The 21894-nt window shown below is 46.1% G+C and overlaps 1 protein-coding gene across 3 annotated transcripts in view; it reads right to left on the bottom strand.

Moving 5' to 3' along the window:
- SLC6A6 (solute carrier family 6 member 6) overlaps nucleotides 1–21894 on the bottom strand; it is a 263899-nt gene that overhangs the window by 140481 nt on the left and 101524 nt on the right. For all 3 annotated transcript variants that reach the window (XR_011198608.1, XM_069206292.1, XM_069206293.1), the window contains exons 2-3: nucleotides 10734–10970; nucleotides 9134–9268 (exon numbers count right to left, since the gene is read on the bottom strand). Coding sequence is in view for 2 of the 3 variants with exons in the window: in XM_069206292.1 (XP_069062393.1) it covers nucleotides 9134–9268; nucleotides 10734–10962 (364 nt within the window). In the remaining variant the exon portion in view is untranslated. The remainder of the gene's footprint in view (nucleotides 1–9133; nucleotides 9269–10733; nucleotides 10971–21894) is intronic.

Below are 21894 nucleotides of genomic sequence, written 5' to 3'. Positions count from 1 at the left end.
TTACAAAATGGAACAAATACTATGTAAAAAGCAAGATTTGTTCAGCAAATGATTTATCCTAGAATAAGTCATCATCACTCCAGAGTATTGAAGAGGAGGAGGAAGGTCACGCACAGGCAACATTAGAATATTTTTCACTGACAAGACATTAATTGTGTGAAACAATCCTCCCACACAAACAGTGGAAACAACAATTGCAAATTGACTTAAATGCAAAATTCAAAGTTTGATCATTGTAACAGTCAGCCTGCAGTGTCTCCAAAAAAGCTTATTAAGATGTCCATACTGGCCTATTTGAAATCTTGAGGGGCAATAAAGTTCAGGGGTTGTATTTACAGAAGAGTTTTGATGTACCCCCCCATATCAGGCAGAGAAAGTTTCAAGGATGGCTGCACTGCTCATAGATATTACAGGAACTAGTCCAAACTTAAACTAAAGGGAACATCCATAGTCCCACCATCCCCCCAGCCCTGGAAGACTCTGACGACTGCTTAGAGCTAAATCACATTACCGTCACGAGATCCTCCAACTTAGTGGCCCGGGGAAAAGAAGTTTCAAAGTTCAACCCTTTTTTTCTCTAGTCAAATTGAAAGTCCAAGAAAAACTGAAGAAATTTTTAAAATAAAGTAAACAATGAAAAACATAGATACATAAAACACTTGATTAACTACCTTACTTTTTCCTCACTATGCCACTTCAGACAGGAGCCAACATTATGCAAATCAGTGTTGGTCATTGTAAAGAAATGGCTCCCTGTTGCAGTTACCCCCCACTTTTTGCCTGATACTGATGCTGACTTGACTGAGAAGTGTGCTGGGACCCTGCTAACCAGGCCCCAGCACCAGTGTTCCTTCACCTAAAATGTACCATTGTATCCACAATTGGCACACCCTGGCATTCAGATAAGTCCCTTGTAACCGGTACTTCTAGTACCAAGGGCCCTGATGCCAAGAAAGGTCTCTAAGGGCTGCAGCATGTCTTATGCCACCCTAGAGACCCCTCACTCAGCACAGACACACTGCTTACAAGCCTGTGTGTGCTAGTGAGAACAAAATGAGTAAGTCGACATGGCACTCCCCTCAGGGTGCCATGCCAGCCTCTCACTGCCTATGCAGTAGAGGTAAGACACCCCTCTAGCAGGCCGTACAGCCCTAAGGCAGGGTGCACTATACCATAGGTGAGGGTACCAGTGCATGAGCATGGTACCCCTACAGTGTCTAAACAAAACCTTAGACATTGTAAGTGCAGGGTAGCCATAAGAGTATATGGTCTGGGAGTTTGTCAAACACGAACTCCACAGCACCATAATGGCTACACTGAAAACTGGGAAGTTTGGTATCAAACTTCTCAGCACAATAAATGCACACTGATGCCAGTGTACATTTTATTGTAAAATACACCACAGAGGGCACCTTAGAGGTGCCCCCTGAAACTTAACCGACTATCTGTGTAGGCTGACTGGTTTTAGCAGCCTGCCACAAACCGAGACATGTTGCTGGCCCCATGGGGAGAGTGCCTTTGTCACTCTGAGGCCAGTAACAAAGCCTGCACTGGGTGGAGATGCTAACACCTCCCCCAGGCAGGAATTGTCACACCTGGCGGTGAGCCTCAAAGGCTCACCTCCTTTGTGCCAACCCAGCAGGACACTCCAGCTAGTGGAGTTGCCCACCCCCTCCGGCCAGGCCCCACTTTTGGCGGCAAGGCCGGAGAAAATAATGAGAAAAACAAGGAGGAGTCACTGGCCAGTCAGGACAGCCCCTAAGGTGTCCTGAGCTGAGGTGACTCTAACTTTTAGAAATCCTCCATCTTGCAGATGGAGGATTCCCCCAATAGGGTTAGGATTGTGACCCCCTCCCCTTGGGAGGAGGCACAAAGAGGGTGTACCCACCCTCAGGGCTAGTAGCCATTGGCTACTAACCCCCCAGACCTAAACACGCCCTTAAATTTAGTATTTAAGGGCTACCCTGAACCCTAGAAAATTAGATTCCTGCAACTACAAGAAGAAGGACTGCCCAGCTGAAAACCCCTGCAGCGGAAGACCAGAAGACGACAACTGCCTTGGCTCCAGAAACTCACCGGCCTGTCTCCTGCCTTCCAAAGATCCTGCTCCAGCGACGCCTTCCAAAGGGACCAGCGACCTCGACATCCTCTGAGGACTGCCCCTGCTTCGAAAAGACAAGAAACTCCTGAGGACAGCGGACCTGCTCCAAGAAAAGCTGCAACTTTGTTTCCAGCAGCTTTAAAGAACCCTGCAAGCTCCCCGCAAGAAGCGTGAGACTTGCAACACTGCACCCGGCGACCCCGACTCGGCTGGTGGCGATCCAACACCTCAGGAGGGACCCCAGGACTACTCTGATACTGTGAGTACCAAAACCTGTCCCCCCTGAGCCCCCACAGCGCCGCCTGCAGAGGGAATCCCGAGGCTTCCCCTGACCACGACTCTTTGAACCTAAAGTCCCGACGCCTGGGAGAGACCCTGCACCCGCAGCCCCCAGGACCTGAAGGACCGGACTTTCACTGGAGAAGTGACCCCCAGGAGTCCCTCTCCCTTGCCCAAGTGGAGGTTTCCCCGAGGAACCCCCCCCTTGCCTGCCTGCAGCGCTGAAGAGATCCCGAGATCTCTCATTGACTAACATTGCGAACCCGACGCTTGTTTCTACACTGCACCCGGCCGCCCCCGCGCTGCTGAGGGTGAAATTTCTGTGTGGGCTTGTGTCCCCCCCGGTGCCCTACAAAACCCCCCTGGTCTGCCCTCCGAAGACGCGGGTACTTACCTGCAAGCAGACCGGAACCGGGGCACCCCCTTCTCTCCATTGCAGCCTATGCGTTTTGGGCACCACTTTGAACTCTGCACCTGACTGGCCCTGAGCGGCTGGTGTGGTGACTTTGGGGTTGCTCTGAACCCCCAACGGTGGGCTACCTTGGACCAAGAACTAAGCCCTGTAAGTGTCTTACTTACCTGGTTAACCTAACAAAAACTTACCTCCCCCAGGAACTGTGAAAATTGCACTAAGTGTCCACTTTTGAAATAGCTATTTGTCAATAACTTGAAAAGTATACATGCAATTTTGATGATTTGAAGTTCCTAAAGTACTTACCTGCAATACCTTTCGAATGAGATATTACATGTAGAATTTGAACCTGTGGTTCTTAAAATAAACTAAGAAAAGATATTTTTCTATACAAAAACCTATTGGCTGGATTTGTCTCTGAGTGTGTGTACCTCATTTATTGTCTGTGTGTATGTACAACAAATGCTTAACACTACTCCTTGGATAAGCCTACTGCTCGACCACACTACCACAAAATAGAGCATTAGTATTATCTATTTTTACCACTATTTTACCTCTAAGGGGAACCCTTGGACTCTGTGCATGCTATTCCTTACTTTGAAATAGCACATACAGAGCCAACTTCCTACATTGGTGGATCAGCGGTGGGGTACAAGACTTTGCATTTGCTGGACTACTCAGCCAATACCTGATCACACGACAAATTCCAAAATTGTCATTAGAAATTGATTTTTGCAATTTGAAAAGTTTTCTAAATTCTTAAAAGACCTGCTAGGGCCTTGTGTTAGATCCTGTTTAGCATTTCTTTTAGAGTTTAAAAGTTTGTAAAAGTTTGAATTAGAACCTAGAACTAGTTGTAGATTCTTAAAAAGTATTCCAACTTTTAGAAGCAAAATGTCTAGCACAGATGTGACTGTGGTGGAACTCGACACCACACCTTACCTCCATCTTAAGATGAGGGAGCTAAGGTCACTCTGTAAAATAAAGAAAATAACAATGGGCCCCAAACCTACCAAAATACAGCTCCAGGAGCTTTTGGCAGAGTTTGAAAAGGCCAACCCCTCTGAGGGTGGCAACTCAGAGGAAGAGGATAGTGACTTGGAGGAAAATTCCCCCCTACCAGTCCTATCTAGGGAGAACAGGGTCCCTCAAACCCTGACTCCAAAAATAATAGTCAGAGATGCTGGTTCCCTCACAGGAGAGACCAACACCTCTGAAATCACTGAGGATAACTCCAGTGAAGATGACCCCCTGTTAGCCAGGATGGTCAAAAGATTGGCTTTGGAAAAGCAGCTCCTAGCCATAGAAAGGGAAAGAAAAGAGATGGGCCTAGGTCCCATCGATGGTGGCAGCAACTTAAATAGGGTCAGAGATTCTCCTGATATCCTAAAAATCCCCAAAGGGATTGTAACAAAATATGAAGATGGTGATAACATCACCAAATGGTTCACAGCTTTTGAGAGGGCTTGTGTAACCAGAAAAGTAAACAGATCTCACTGGGGTGCTCTCCTTTGGGAAATGTTCACTGGAAAGTGTAGGGATAGACTCCTCACACTCTCTGGAAAAGATGCAGAATCTTATGACCTCATGAAGGGTACCCTGATTGAGGGCTTTGGATTCTCCACTGAGGAGTATAGAATTAGATTCAGGGGAGCTCAAAAATCCTCGAGCCAGACCTGGGTTGATTTTGTAGACTACTCAGTAAAAACACTAGATGGTTGGTTAACTGGAAATGAAGTGTGTGACTATGTTGGGCTTTATAATTTGTTTATGAAAGAACACATTTTAAGTAACTGCTTCAATGAAAAGTTGCATCAGTATCTGGTAGACCTAGGTCCAATTTCTCCCCAAGAATTGGGAAAGAAGGCAGACCACTGGGTCAAGACTAGGGTAACCAAAACTTCCACTGGGGGTGACCAAAAGAAAGGGGTTACAAAAACTCCCCAGGAGAAAGTGGGTGACACTAGAAACAAAGAAAAAGAGTCCTCTGTAGGCCCCCAAAAACCAGAACAGGTGGGTGGGCCCCAAGACACAACCCAAAACAAAGGTGGGTACCAGGGTAAGAACTGGGATGCCACTAAGGCATGGTGCCACAACTGTAAACAGTCTGGGCACCACACCAAGGACACTTCTTGTCCCAAAAACAAACCCCAGAACAAAATTCCAGGGGTAACCAGTGTAGCCATGGGAGATGACTCCTCAGATGAGGAGGTCTTCATAGCCTTCAACTGGAAACAGGGCCCAACAGGTGAGTTGGAGATTCCAGAGGGAAGTAGACACTTCCACCACCTACTGGTGAATGGAATCCCAACCACTGCCCTGAGAGACACTTGTGCCAGTCACACTATTGTGCATGACAGGCTGGTGCTCTCAAACCAGTACATCCCAGGTGAGACTGCCAGGGTAAGAGTTAGCCTAGACAGGGTCACTAAGAGGCCTGTGGCTTTAGTACCCATAGAAGTGGGTGGCACTCTTAGCTGGAGAAGGGTAGTAGTCAGTACAGACCTCCCCCTTGATTGTCTCCTTGGAAATGACTACCCAGAGGTTAGTCAGAGCCCAAGAGAGGAACTGGTCCAGTGCCAGTCCTCTCCCAAGGATTCTGGAAGTCCTGCCTCTGCAGTAAATGCAAGCAGGCCCCAGAAGAAGAAGAAAAGAAAACAGAGTAGGAAGGGTGGACAACCTTTAGCCAAGGTTACAGCAAGCCAAGGAGATTCTGCTCCAGTAGGGGAGAACTCCAAAAATGGCCCTGATAAAGTCCAACCTGACCCACAAGAAGTCCTGGCTAGTCAGGCAACTGTTAAACCTGAGTGGGTGGCTCCTCAGCTAACAGAAGAAAGAGTGGAAGAAGGGTGTTTACTACAAGATGTGGTAACCCCCCACTCTAATACAGCAGACAGGCAACCTGAACCCAAAGAGGCCTGTAACTTAGCCCCTTCCCTTTTAGGTGAAGAGCTAAAGGTGTGGTTCTGGGCACTGACAGCTGTCAGTGGCCTCTGCTGGGTGTTAGCCTTTATGGCTGCACTATCCTTGGCATGGTGGTCAGACCCCATGCCAAATAGCAAGTTAGGTCCCCTGACCCTGTTGGTCATGGTGGGGTTACTCCGGCTCTGGGTAACCTCTTTGGGTAAGCTAGGGATGACCCTGGCTAAGATAAGATTAGCAGAGGTGGATACCTCTAAACCCAAAATAAAAAGAATGGGTGGAGACATTGAAGAGGCAGACAAGAGGCAATTCAGACTAGGTCCTATCACTGTGGAAGTGGGTCAGTTCCCCAAAGGGAATGACCTGAACAGAAGGATGTAAGGCAGAGTAGGCCCTGCAACTAACCAGCCTATTTCTCCTACTCTTCCTCGCCTGACAGACTAGGAAGACTCTCCCAGCTTGGGCTGAGTCTCCTGGCCTGTGGGCTGGGGGGGGCTTGTGTAAAGAAATGGCTCCCTGTTGCAGTTACCCCCCACTTTTTGCCTGATACTGATGCTGACTTGACTGAGAAGTGTGCTGGGACCCTGCTAACCAGGCCCCAGCACCAGTGTTCCTTCACCTAAAATGTACCATTGTATCCACAATTGGCACACCCTGGCATTCAGATAAGTCCCTTGTAACCGGTACTTCTAGTACCAAGGGCCCTGATGCCAAGAAAGGTCTCTAAGGGCTGCAGCATGTCTTATGCCACCCTAGAGACCCCTCACTCAGCACAGACACACTGCTTACAAGCCTGTGTGTGCTAGTGAGAACAAAATGAGTAAGTCGACATGGCACTCCCCTCAGGGTGCCATGCCAGCCTCTCACTGCCTATGCAGTATAGGTAAGACACCCCTCTAGCAGGCCGTACAGCCCTAAGGCAGGGTGCACTATACCATAGGTGAGGGTACCAGTGCATGAGCATGGTACCCCTACAGTGTCTAAACAAAACCTTAGACATTGTAAGTGCAGGGTAGCCATAAGAGTATATGGTCTGGGAGTTTGTCAAACACGAACTCCACAGCACCATAATGGCTACACTGAAAACTGGGAAGTTTGGTATCAAACTTCTCAGCACAATAAATGCACACTGATGCCAGTGTACATTTTATTGTAAAATACACCACAGAGGGCACCTTAGAGGTGCCCCCTGAAACTTAACCGACTATCTGTGTAGGCTGACTGGTTTTAGCAGCCTGCCACAAACCGAGACATGTTGCTGGCCCCATGGGGAGAGTGCCTTTGTCACTCTGAGGCCAGTAACAAAGCCTGCACTGGGTGGAGATGCTAACACCTCCCCCAGGCAGGAATTGTCACACCTGGCGGTGATCCTCAAAGGCTCACCTCCTTTGTGCCAACCCAGCAGGACACTCCAGCTAGTGGAGTTGCCCGCCCCCTCCGGCCAGGCCCCACTTTTGGCGGCAAGGCCGGAGAAAATAATGAGAAAAACAAGGAGGAGTCACTGGCCAGTCAGGACAGCCCCTAAGGTGTCCTGAGCTGAGGTGACTCTAACTTTTAGAAATCCTCCATCTTGCAGATGGAGGATTCCCCCAATAGGGTTAGGATTGTGACCCCCTCCCCTTGGGAGGAGGCACAAAGAGGGTGTACCCACCCTCAGGGCTAGTAGCCATTGGCTACTAACCCCCCAGACCTAAACACGCCCTTAAATTTAGTATTTAAGGGCTACCCTGAACCCTAGAAAATTAGATTCCTGCAACTACAAGAAGAAGGACTGCCCAGCTGAAAACCCCTGCAGCGGAAGACCAGAAGACGACAACTGCCTTGGCTCCAGAAACTCACCGGCCTGTCTCCTGCCTTCCAAAGATCCTGCTCCAGCGACGCCTTCCAAAGGGACCAGCGACCTCGACATCCTCTGAGGACTGCCCCTGCTTCGAAAAGACAAGAAACTCCCGAGGACAGCGGACCTGCTCCAAGAAAAGCTGCAACTTTGTTTCCAGCAGCTTTAAAGAACCCTGCAAGCTCCCCGCAAGAAGCGTGAGACTTGCAACACTGCACCCGGCGACCCCGACTCGGCTGGTGGCGATCCAACACCTCAGGAGGGACCCCAGGACTACTCTGATACTGTGAGTACCAAAACCTGTCCCCCCTGAGCCCCCACAGCGCCGCCTGCAGAGGGAATCCCGAGGCTTCCCCTGACCACGACTCTTTGAACCTAAAGTCCCGACGCCTGGGAGAGACCCTGCACCCGCAGCCCTCAGGACCTGAAGGACCGGACTTTCACTGGAGAAGTGACCCCCAGGAGTCCCTCTCCCTTGCCCAAGTGGAGGTTTCCCCGAGGAACCCCCCCCTTGCCTGCCTGCAGCGCTGAAGAGATCCCGAGATCTCTCATTGACTAACATTGCGAACCCGACGCTTGTTTCTACACTGCACCCGGCCGCCCCCGCGCTGCTGAGGGTGAAATTTCTGTGTGGGCTTGTGTGTCCCCCGGTGCCCTACAAAACCCCCCTGGTCTGCCCTCCGAAGACGCGGGTACTTACCTGCAAGCAGACCGGAACCAGGGCACCCCCTTCTCTCCATTGCAGCCTATGCGTTTTGGGCACCACTTTGAACTCTGCACCTGACCGGCCCTGAGCGGCTGGTGTGGTGACTTTGGGGTTGCTCTGAACCCCCAACGGTGGGCTACCTTGGACCAAGAACTAAGCCCTGTAAGTGTCTTACTTACCTGGTTAACCTAACAAAAACTTACCTCCCCCAGGAACTGTGAAAATTGCACCAAGTGTCCACTTTTGAAATAGCTATTTGTCAATAACTTGAAAAGTATACATGCAATTTTGATGATTTGAAGTTCCTAAAGTACTTACCTGCAATACCTTTCGAATGAGATATTACATGTAGAATTTGAACCTGTGGTTCTTAAAATAAACTAAGAAAAGATATTTTTCTATACAAAAACCTATTGGCTGGATTTGTCTCTGAGTGTGTGTACCTCATTTATTGTCTGTGTGTATGTACAACAAATGCTTAACACTACTCCTTGGATAAGCCTACTGCTCGACCACACTACCACAAAATAGAGCATTAGTATTATCTATTTTTACCACTATTTTACCTCTAAGGGGAACCCTTGGACTCTGTGCATGCTATTCCTTACTTTGAAATAGCACATACAGAGCCAACTTCCTACAGTCATGCTCTAAAAGTTGCAGTTAAATCCAACACTAACGCTTCCGCTCTTCTATATATACTTTACGTATGTCTTCCCAGCTGCCAGTGAAAAGGATTGGTTGGAAGGGAGTACATTGTCTAAAATGTTTAAAATATTGTAACCATTTTACAGTTGTATGCATTGTTTTTTCTTCACTCTGTAGGTGTTTAATCGACTAATTTATGTAAAATATTCACATATATTGATCGATTACCGGTAAAGACGGGACATATCTTCTCCCAGCAGGTGATTCCGCCTTCGGAGGTGTACTGCCCAAGCACCACCTCCAAGAAAAATACAGGCAAACCTCCTCCGAACAGGAAAATGAAATATGGTATGAGAAACGCACCTGTAATAGAAGACAAGAACCATGAAACTGTGGTCGCCGGGTGAAGACTCGAAGACTGGACGAATAGTAAAAAGTTTATAAAGGTGACAGTCCCACTAATTAAGCTGATAACTCAGACATGCTTTCTGTTACTGACACATTTGTTAGCAAGAAGTATAACAATTTCCTGCATATGCCACATTAATGTGACCATGCATCTGGCAACTCATATTTCTTAGGGCAGGGTATTTAAAATCTGCCTGACTTTTATGATGAAGTTGGACACTTCCTGACTTAGGATAAGGAGCAGGTTTCACAAACCAACAGGACTTTACTGTTTTTATATTTTATATCCCGGCAATTTTAGGGTGAGACAGACTGATGCAAGGCTGCTTTAGAGCCCAGGGTTTGATTGAAAGGTTCAGATAATATAGATGGACATTCATCTTTTGTTGCATTGGAGAGAAGAGGAGAAGCACTCAAGCTAGACAGACCTGGCAGAGATGACCCTAGAGCCTTTGATTTGCTATACTAAGTTGGACACTGTTGACCACATGTCTCTCTCCGGGCATTGCAGACATGACACCAGAGAGGCCGGTAGTCTATCACTCAGATCAATCATTCTCTGTTTGCTGCAGCTCCTCTCTCTCCACCCACCTACCTGACAGTCGCCAATCTGCTATTTTTCTCGCTGACATTATCTCCCGCTTTGGCTTCTCCTACCACCCTTATGCTGATGGCACAAACATCCTTGTCTCGTTTCATTTGGCAATACTATCTTCTTGAGGATTTTGGTCTTTTGAACTGCTTGGCCCTTCCTATGGAATGCATTCCGTTGTCCATTTTGAGACAATCAGTTCCTTCAAGGACAAACATCCTCTAATCTGTCTTCAGGTCTTGAAAACATATAATCAGCAGACCTTCTATCCTTAAATATCCTGTGATCCTCAAGTGTACAAATGTACAACCTGTAACTATGGTACTAATATTCTTTATTGTTCTGCCTCAGTCCCATCCACTCAATCATTTCAACAAGGAGAGCAAACGAACATCCTCCTTGATCTATCCTTCATAGGTTTGCTGGACACCAAGCACATTAAAAAAGATTCCCAAGGCAGATATCTCTTGTTTCCACCCCTTTTGGTTACTTCCTCTTACTGCTATGCTGGGGCACTTTTCACTTCTAGCACTAAATTGCCATAATCAATTACTGAGAAGTTCCTGGATATCAACCTCTTTGCTGTATCCACCATATAAAAAGCTCACTCACTCATTGTCTTCACCTGACACTGAAGGAAAACATGATTAAAGGAAGTAATGAAGGTGAATAAGCACAGTGGTCTTGATTATATGTACATGAAGAACAATCCATGTCAAATTATTCTATATGTATACTAGTGTTTCTGTGGTTAATATGCGCTAGTCGAACCTGAATTGCTTACAGAACCCAAGGATGCTACGTTTTCGGCTTGGGTGTCACACTCACCTCCGCCGTTCTTGTAGCAGAGGTACGGGAAGCGCCAGACGTTGCCAAGGCCGATGAATCCGCCTGCCACTGAAAGCAGGAAGTCAATCTTGCTAGCCCATTTCTCTCTCTGTGGTGGCTTCCCCTCTGCTTCATCTTCCGGTCGGGTCCCTGGACTCTTCCCAGGAGATGGTTTCAGGATGTCCTTGTGGAAGTCTTTCAAACAGTGAAACTTTTCCTTGTTCGCCATGTCTCTTCCTGAATGGGTGTACAAAATGTGAAAAACAGGTTAATGTCCACAATTTACTTAACAAAAAATCACAAAGAAAGCCAATTCCATTGTTTTTAGTATAGAACCTGCACACAATGGCACACAATATACAGGGACAAATGCAAGCATGAAGAGCAAGAGAGGGAGGAGCTTCACTGGATGCAGACGCTCACACACATACAAACACCGATCTCACAGGGAACACACATACAAGCACGAGGTAACACACATACAGGCAACACAAACACAGGCAACACAAACACAGGCACTCAAGCATAGACACTATGGAGCTTATTTATAGGGGCATTGTGTCACCGGAGTGTCACTTTTTGCAACGCTCCAGTGGGGCTGTGCCCTGCTTCATATTTACAAGGCGCCGCTAAGCCACTTTGCGTGGCTTATTGCGGCCTTGTATATATGGTCCTCCCCGACGCAGGTTTTTGTGGCAAAGTGGCGTGCAATGGGTGTTGCTGTGGGCATTCCTATGCAACAGGTTGCGTCCCAAGAGGTAGAGTGTGCGATGATTTTTTCCACAGGCAAATTTTGGCAAAGTTCCCAATTTTTAACTTTTTGCAAAGTTTGTGAAGGTTCCTAGTTACCTTTCGGATAGGTAATATGAAAGTAGTAATTGTACTTTGTAATATCCACAATGGCAAATATTTGCAGCATTTTTCTCTGTAACATTACCTTTTGCAAAATGTTTCTAATTCCAAAGGTGGGTGTTTGCATAGTTGTGTCTGCAACTTTAACTCTGCAGAAGCTTTTCTAGGAAATTACAATTGCACAGCAGAATGGCACTGTTTACTGCTAAGTAGATCCTATGCAGAACTATCTTGCTAATATTTGGAGATTAAGACAAACAAACATATTGTTGAGCCTGGAGCTATTATTTTAAGAAACACGTAAGGAGTGCTCAATTTGTGCTTGGTATTTCGGTGCCGAGCACCAGCACTTATTTTTGAGGGCCAGGGCTTATTCTTCAGCCTCAAGCATTTACTGCGATCAAAAGACACGTCTGGGAAAGACGGAGGAAGGGAAAAACGAAAAAGTGTCACGAAGGGAGAAAGTAGAAAGCTGCTAGAGTGAGTGGAAGGGGCAGGGAGTGGCTGTAAATGGATTGAAGAGGGCCGAGATGGCTTCAGGATTTCGCCGCCTCAGTATTCCGTGTTCACACATTTAATTGCAGCAGCCACGTATTTAAGAGGAGGGCTTTGGGCACCAGCACCTTTTTATTTACAAATTAAGCACTGCACGGAAGGTAGGTAGGAAGCTACTGCTTTTTATGAATGGTCTGAGCCTGTAAAACAACAGTATGTGTTTTTCATACATCTGTACAGAGGGCCTCAAGGCCTGTTAAGTGGGCAGCAAAACTGCTGGGACTACGATTGCCCTACGTCGATAAGCACAAAGGTGCCCTGACTGCCATCTTTTGTGTTCCGTGGCCCTACTGCATGGAATCTTTCCTGAAAATGTTTCCATGACATTGTAAGAGCACGTTCCATGAAATGGAAAAATACGTGGTTTAATAGCTAGAGTTTCCAGATTTGTACCCTGGGGTCCCACGTTTGAATCATGGCCTCGGAGTTTCACTCAGAATTGTGTAACTCTGGGAAAATTACTCAGGTGGTCATTATGAACACGGCGGAAACAACAGCCGTGTTCATGCTGGCAGTCAAAACACTGACCACCAGCGACCCCGGATCCCCGCCGGCCCGATAATGAACTTTTCTGTGGGCCGGCGGGCGGAAACATTGTTTCCGCCCGCCGGCCCACAGAAAGGCTCGGCCGGGACATTGACGGCGGCTCCACATGGAGCTGCGGTCAATGCCTCTGTGCGGCAGGTGCAGCTGCACTCGTTGCGCAGATCACTGCCAGAAAATCGGGCAGTGACCTGCGCGACGGGGCTCTGCACTGGGGCCCCTGCACTACCCATGCAAAGTGCATGGACAGTGCAGAGGCACCCCCTCTGCCAGCCTTTTCCTGGCGGGATATCCCGCCAGGAAAAGGCTGGCGGGAAATGAAACATTATCCGCAGGGTAGCACCGCCACCCTGGCGGATGGTGTTTCAACTCGCTGCCAGGCTGCCTGACGGCGGGAGCCTGGCAGTGGGTGAGGGCTGCCGCTGGCGGCCCTCATCTTGTTCATAATATGGCGGTTTGGCCCGCCAAGATCGTAATGAGGGCCTTAATCTCCTTGTGCCCAAAAATAGTGTGAAACAGAAATTATTTGTGTGAGTCCCTCTTGATGTACTTGTTGATTGTATCACAACACCACACATAACCACACTCTGTTGCTTCTTAGCTAGGCGTGTACTATATAAATGCCAGCACATATAAAACTGTTCAATGCCACCACGCCCATAACACCATGGCAGCATGATGCACCAGCCAATCATCTTCTGCATGCTTCAAAGACATGCTACCGGAATTGGACTTTGCTTTGAAAAATGTTCTCCCAAGACCTAAGGGAACCATGATGGTTTTTCTTGGCTGCAACCCAGAGACGAAAAGCACACATCGAAATCCCTGCAGTAAATAGGATGGGTCTTAAGAAATGTGAAAACGTATTTAAAATGTGTTTGTAATTTCTTCCTGTGCACCCTTAGGGAGAATTGCTATAACCATAAATGTAATCATGAATGTATCCATTGGTAATCACACACGAATGCGGTTTTCTAGTTCCTTGACGCTCCCCTATGTACTGTATCAATCACAAACCTTTCGTGGCCTTAGCAAGCCCAGAAGCCATAATGCTCCAAGTTGTTCATTGCACATTTCCGGTAGTGTAGCCTCGTTTTCAAACCTGGCAAAGGCAGTGGGATTTTGGGAGTATTGGATGAACGATGTCGACCCTTGGAGGCCATCCTGCACTTTCTTGAAGTTAGGATTCTGAAACCTGCACATTAGATACGTTTTTTGCTAAGAACACCAGGTTTCTCACATGATGCATTACATTGACTTGTATTGAGGCAAACCGTATTTATACACAAGCTCGATTTCCCATGTGTTTTGCTCTTAGCTCCAACAAACCATTTTCCTGAGAGAACCCTGGTCGGTGAAATGGCAATTGATCGTTTGCTTTGCTGCCTGCTCTCATGCATGGAATGCTAGTTGGAGTGTAGCGTTCCCAATGTATTGTGTGATTTCATAACAGAAACCGTGGAGCTGATTGGTTGGTTGCATCTGGCCCCACACATACCAGTTTGCATGTGCAGGGCCACGCGAGCTCTGCCATCAGAAACCCACAGGTTCGTTCACTTCTGAAAGAGGCGGCAAATCCAAGAGGCGGTCAAACAGAGCATCCTCCGGTCTCCAGTGGACATCTCATGCGTGGACGTCAATGCTCCAAAATGCCAGGGATAGCGAAAGTGGCATCTCACACCATTTCATCTTTACTTTCACTCACACAAACACACATTCACTCATACATGCACTCTTTTACATAAGCACACTTTCACACGCAAACATACATTTAAAAGTGTGTTTTACCTACCTCAGCTATCAAGGAGGGTCATATTTCAGCAAACTGTACTCCATTTTTATTACACTAATAGCGAATAATATATTGTTCACTATTAGTGTAATTAAAAACAAACTGATTGAAAAAAGAGAGAGTGGACCGCCAACAACATCCATAAGGACGAGCCGCTTCTGTGCTCCTGGTACCTCTGAGGCCAGGGGTCCCAAAGGCAGTGCCAGGGGTCGCAAGGGGCAAGCTGGGGGTCGCACCGGCGACCCCTAAATGACGCCCATGATCTCATGCAGTCGGTTAAAATGCTGGACACCTTTTTAACCCATTGAACATGAATTATCGGCACTGCACTATGAGAACAGGGTATTTGCGCCATGGGATACAACTCGGTTTTACGGATAACATGGGTATCTGTAATACCAGATTGTAGTAATACTGTGGAATTATGGGTAGTGCCATATTGGTACACAAGGAGTGCACCAACATTCGCATGATGTTCCTAAATTACAGGCCTTTTTATAGGGCAAATTCCACCAGGTTTGACCTGATGGAATATTGCTTCGGGTCACCCTTGGCACTGCCAGAGGCAGAATATCCTGCCCTGTTTCTGCACAAATAGGAGTTAAAAGGCCCCTTGTTGTGAGGGCCTGTGTATGCTGTTATTGTTACCAGAGGGAACATAACAAGAAATTCATCATCTCGCTTATGTACACTTGGCAAATATGGCTGAAAGGATGTAGGATGCGGGTTAGGCCAGCATGACTAAAGTCCGGCTTTTTGTGATTAACTAACCACTTACACAACATTTCAGCTGCATAGTGAACTGTGAAGAGATCCATTTATCTGGCATGTCCCCTGCCTGCTATTCATACCTCTGATGCCTCACCAGCTATTTAAACAGCCTCAGTTACATGTGCTCTGCTGGGCTTGTTGATTTATGAAGTGGACATAACCGACCCTCTCCCAAGACAGCACTTCATGAAGCTGCCTCAGTCCTTCCGTGCATGTGCCAAAGAGTAGCGATACATGAAGTGGGAGCGAAAGATGGATTTGTTCTATTGGTCAGGTACATATTCCTTATGTCCTCCACCTGTCCTCGCGCGTGGCATAGTCAACATATATGCTTCTTGAATAACAGTTAACCTATTATGACTAAAATTCACTCAGAGGAATCATCTCTGCTTGAAGGTTGGTGTTATTATGTAACCACATCAGGGTAGCCTATTACAGCCGGGAATGGACCTGCCAGGATATAACTGTAATAGTAGAAAGGGAGCAAGTAGTGTCCAACTCTATATTCTTGTGATGCTAAGATGATTTTTGACTACTGTTCACTCAACTACCATCTTTGTCTGCTTCAGTTTGACTGTGTTGTGCAGGACAGTCTGTATTCAACAAAGTTCCCCAGTTGCAAGATTATTGGGTCCCATGATTCTAACATGCCAGACCTCTTCCAGTGTGGAGAGTTTGTCTCATTACCATGCATTCAGCCTTCACCCATTTCTACGTTTCCCTTAATGAGACCCTCGATAACCTCCATGTCATAGCTATGCAGCATTTCGTTGTAGAAAGAGCTATGTTAGCGATACTTCATTGTTGGGGTCTAACCATCAAGCCCAGTAGGCATGTTCTTGAGGCACAGTCTAGTGTCTTAGCTAGCAGTCTGGAAACTGTCTTTGTCACATTCAACAAATATTAATGGATTACTGGGCAGCAACAGACCACGTGGATGAACCCAGAGCCATCGTGCCTACTTCTGGAGCAAGTCCTGCTTGTATTCTGATGACCTTCTCTTGGATAAATAGGTCTGAAATAGGAAATTGAACGGGATAAGATTGAATTAGGCACCTCTACCAGCAGCAGCGCCCCAATCTCATCCTGCAAAAAGTGAGCGTCTGCATTTGCCTCTGGTGCGAGCCATTTAGCCATTGACTGCAGTTGTGCAGTAATGTGGTACAGTCCAAAGTTGGGTGCTTCAAATCCTCCTGCGCCTAACATGTCATTGCACTTTCTGACCATTCCTATACCAGACCTGATACCAGCAAACACAGTTCCTCAAAGCACCCTGGGGGATATTGACTAGAACATTCACTAATTATTACAAAAAGTGGGGCAGCATGATCTTAGAGAGTATCACCCAAGCAATGTCTAATATAGAACACTAGAGGACCATTGAATTTCTTAGTGCTATCAGTAACCATCCCATATTGCCTTTCAGTAGACCACCCCTACTACAGTATGTTTTAACTCCTACATATTTGAACCTGTTGGTGGCCCATCTCAGTGTGCCACACCATGTCACTGCCAATACCTCCTCATTTTTTGAACTTCATGGGGAAAAATAAGACTTACACTTGTTGGCTATCAGGTCGTGATACTGCTCCATCATTTATCTTCTTGTTTTTTGGGTCTAGGTCAACTTGTGGATGGTTAATGTACAAACAGATATCATCAGTATACGTGGAGATGTGCTGTGTGCTTAATACAGTAATACCCATTCCATTGCAAATCTGGTACATCCGGGCAGGCAAAGGTCCCCCATCCCTAAGGTGAACAGCAGTGATGATAGCAGGCATCCTGATAGGTTCTTCTGTCCAATGGACATTGTTTTGAGAGGAATTCACCTGTCCAAATCCTTGCGGTCTGTTCAGCATACAGTAGGCGGATCCAGTCAATGAATCCTGGGCCAAAATTCATGCATTCAAGCACTTCGAATTGGAGCGTTGAAAGCCTTTTCCATTTCTAAACTCTGGGACAGAGTTAGCTCCTACTCCAGCAGTGCCACCATTAAATATATAAGGCCTATAAAGATATAAGTCTCTGCTCCTCTTCCTAGAGAGTGCATGAGCTCCTCAATCTTTCTCACTTTCAAGAACTGCAATCTAAAATCCATCCTTATTATTATACAGTAACCTCTGAGCACTACGATGAACGCTTCCCATTCTGTTTCTAGGTGGTCTTCTGCTGATCCTTTGATATCTCTATAATAGTCTAAATACAATCCCTCAGCGTATTTAAAAAAACTACTGGCCAGATTTACAAACCTGTCACACAAAGCAGCACAGCATCCAAAGCACAGCATGCTGTGTTGCATGACAGGGAGAGAAAAGCACCATATCTACAGAAATATGACACTTTCCTGCTCTCTCCACAGCACTAGCGCAGAATCATTCTGCCTAGGATCACGCACACACCTTCCCATCACAGTGCAAAGGTGTCTGCTGGAGTCTAGCATAGCTTCTGTCCTGGAAGGGTATCCTTCTAGTACAAAATACAATGCTTAGATTAACTTTAAAACTTGTACTACCTTGTAAGTGTGCTCTACAGTGCACTACTCATGCAAATTGGGAAAAGTTAGGAGAAATAAGAGCATTTCTCCTTTTTAACGCCTGCTTTCATATGGAATATGGCACAAAACACTTTCTACTATTGTTGGTAGCAAAGGTTTTGTGTCAGAACCATGGGTGGTTACAAAGGTACACTCATGGATCACCCATGGAATGCCCCCTTGACACAGAGTAACACCAACCAGAGAGGTGCTTTTTCTTGCAAACCGAGGCAAATACCAATTTTTCTTGGTCTGTAAATCCTGAAAAGGATTTTGCATCGGTATAAAAGTAACAGAATCCACTCAAAACCTTTGCAAAGCTGGCCCTACATTTTGCAATGCATCTGCCTGCAATTCCCATTTGCGAACTGCCTGCCCGGGTCCAGTGTATGCAGGAGTGGGCAGAAATCCAACAGGCCTTGCACAGATATTCCACAGGCGTGAGCATATCCACCAGTTGAGGTGAAGATAAGAATTTGGTGAGACACAGATGCAAGCAGAGTATAGTTCACGAAAACAAAATATATTTTTTGGGATGAATATGCCAATCACCTGAAACACTGCATCCCCCAGTTATATATCCACTGTTTGGAGTCAGCTGGTTCTTTCCTCCTAACCATGTTAGGTAGAAGTGGATATGATCTGTCCAGTTCAATGTCAGATACCCAACTGAAGTTTCCAACACACAGTGCCATTATGGTATCATGGGATTATCATTATCGAATAACAATGGATTTTTTGTCTTGAATGAAACTGGGAATATAAATATAAACTCTGCTGTGGCCACCAACCAAATCTCCCTGTGACCAACTCCAAATGTCCTTCCTAATCTATCTGGACCTTCTCGCCTTCCAAGTGACACCGCAGCCTGACCCATCTGAATGTGTAAGCAGAAAATGAGATTTCAAACACCTGTCCTTGGCATTTTTATGCAGCCTGCAACACTTCTCCTTTGCCAGATGGGTTTTCTGTAAAAGGTAAAGTATGACCCCCTGCATCTTATGAATAAGTGCATCATGCTTAGGCTGTGAGTGTTGGCACACTCTGTCTTGCTCTGGTGGCGGAACCTACTGCCCGGATGATCACTGTCCCTTCTGTTGTCTTGTGCCGTACTGCTCTACCCACCATCTTTTGCTCCTGGTGAGCTAACACACAAAAGATGGTGAACAGTCCCTCCCTTTCTCTAGGCAGAAGGAACCACTGCCATCAGAGTAACAGCAGCATGCATTGATTACTCCTTGGAATGTCTCCCTCAGTACAAGGTGCTTCTAGTGGGAAGGATGAAAGTTATAGGTGGAACAAATGTATCAAGTATAAAATGATATAGGCGCAAATTTCAAAGCGTAGATGTGAGCTGTCCCCATGCCCCATCTGCAGTCATAAACATAAGTAGGGTTTCTGATTTCCGGTTGAAACCAATTTTAACTAATAAAACACAACCAAAGGGAATATTTAAGCATCAGTAGCAACTAGAAAACACTGAATTTTGTAGTACCTCTACTGCTTTGGCACTATTTGGCACCACATAGTATAAATGCAGCATTTACATGATAGGTGGGTTAATCATAGGACTACTTGTCAAGGTCCTCTGTCCAAATCCTAGTATGAGGCCTAGTCTGTGCAGGTGAACTAGCGTCTAGTTCCCAAGCTCTTAATTTATTACAAGCTAGCCTTTAGCTTTCAGCAGATGGATCAATGCTGCTTCTTAATGTTGCAAGAAATCCTCTGCATCAATGCAGGCAAAGAACCTGTAGAACAGCCACTAGCTGAGTGTGCACCCAGTGGAGAGCAGCACATCTCCCACCTGGCTCCTGGTCTACTGCAGTTTCCCAACAGAGTGCACCACTGGAAGGCACCAAGACCACCTGCAGCACACTTCCTAATGGCCTGCCCCCGATCCAGGTCATGTCTCGACTGATCCTATGTGTATGATTCATCTCAGGCACCAGTCACTGCCAGTGTCAAGTAGCATCATCATTCCACGGACCCTGGGTGGAACCACCACCTTCAGGAGTCTCGGGTCCTCAAGCATAGGCCGCAACTGCAGCCTTCCACCCCCACTCCCTGATCATCGACATCTGAGCTCCACCCATGCTCAACTGTCTCAGCCCGGAGGCCCGCTTCCCCTCACACATGGGGTCCCGCATCAATTACCAAGTACGTGTGTGTCTCAGCAACTCCCACCCATGATATATTCCTTCTCAGCTTCTTAGTCCTGTGGTGGCCGAAATGGTTGGACCCCGGGTTGAGGGTTCGGCAAAAGCCACATAAATAGTAAAATATTATATATTTTTACATTCAATCAAAATTATAGAAAAAAAGAATATTGAAAGCAATACTAATCTCAACAGGAGCAGCATTTAAAAGAGGACAAGAGTTCTTAGAGGGGATTATTTATGTACTACGGAGTTCTGATTCTAGTGTGGAATTGTCATATTTGAAGGTTCTTTAAAGGTGCTGCAGGAGTGGCAATTAAAAGATTAATGCATAATGTTAGACTCCAGTGTCTTTAATTAAATCTAGATTCTCTGTTCATTGCACTTGTAGAATCGCTATTCTACCTCACAGGCATCGAATGCTTGCTTTGGTTCGAAGGGTGCTAAGAGCAAGGATTGATTATGGATGTAGTGGATTCACAGGCGGAGGACTCCAAGGTCACATCCCATCCTCCATCGTGCTAGCCATGCCCTTGGTGGAAGGTGGAGGTAAGAAGGAGAATGAGGGGTATCTATGTTCCATATTCGGTAGAAAGATGGACAGACTACATGTAGTTGATTGTCTTTTTCTGCTGTCTGTTTGTATAAATGTACACATCAGGATGCCACATTTAATAGATTTAGGGCCTGATTTAAGAGGCCTTAGCGCCATTTTAGCGCCACCATAGCATCGTTTTTTTACGCTAAGGCGGCGGTAAAGTGGCTTTTTACACAGACCATATTTACAAAGTGGCGCAATGCATGCACTGTACCACTTTGTAAACCCTTTGTAAACCTTTGCACAACATTATGCCTGTGCCAGGTATGATGTATGTAAGGGGGACATTCCGCCATTAGGAGGGCAGTAAAAATGCCGCAAGGAAATCTAAGATATTTCCTTGCGCCATTTGTTTTGGGACTTTTAATGCCTTACTAGAGCAGGCGTTAAAAGGGGACATGCCATGCTACTCCTGCAGAGTTCATCAATAGCATGAGGAATTCAGATGCTATTGCTCCCTACACTGCGCCATGGTGTGCCGTATTTTAAATACGGCACGCACATGGTGACGGTGGTGGGGGGGCTAAGTGGTGCAAGTAACGTGGCACTGTATTGGGTGCAGCACCACTTTCCTTCAATCAGCCCTTTAATCTTTTGAGTAAGAATTTCAAATATCTTGAAGGATTACTTAATAGTTGTGGCGCTATTCATTCAGATTCTGAGTGTGCATTGACTTAGGTGACACCTTCTCCTTCCCACAATATAGACCTTCTAAATTTAGTAATCACAATAAATCCGTTTATCAGGCTAACCCTCTTATAAGTGAACACACAAGCAGGTATTTATCCACAGCAGGACCTGATAGGATTGCATATTGAAAGGTGACTTTATCATGTGGCTCCATTGTGAAACTGCACTAATAATTAGTTAGAACATACATGGAGCACTGAACATGATTCTGACAACAACATGCCTATTCACAAAGGTATTCTGGAGTCTGCAGTACTCTTTTGCAGCTAAAATAGGAATAAAATAGGAACATTCAGAGAATATTCTTATCAAATTCATATCAATAGAGAGAATTTTGCAATCTGTTCACTTTTACTAAAGCAGTTTCACCGACAGAGAGTTGGATATTTCCGGGCTGATTGACAAGGACATTCAAGAGTACCTAAAAGAGTACTCCTGTCGTACTATTGTCCAAACTCACAAATGCTTTTGTGAATCAACCCCAATATCACCAAAGGAGCGGCAGACAAGAGATCATTGTGGAATGTCTATCATAATGGTGATGTTTCTCTACCAGAACTGAACTATGTCTAGAGAGATCTGCAAAACAGATACTCATACCCAGTGTGAGTTTGAATGAAAAAGAGATAAACTCTGAATATAAGGAGAACAGTAAAGTCTCAACTTTC

This window comes from Pleurodeles waltl, chromosome 9 (genome assembly GCF_031143425.1).
Source record: "Pleurodeles waltl isolate 20211129_DDA chromosome 9, aPleWal1.hap1.20221129, whole genome shotgun sequence".
Lineage (NCBI taxonomy): Eukaryota > Metazoa > Chordata > Amphibia > Caudata > Salamandridae > Pleurodeles > Pleurodeles waltl.
Note: the sequence above shows the minus strand (reverse complement) of the source record. Positions and strands in the feature narration are given on the sequence as shown.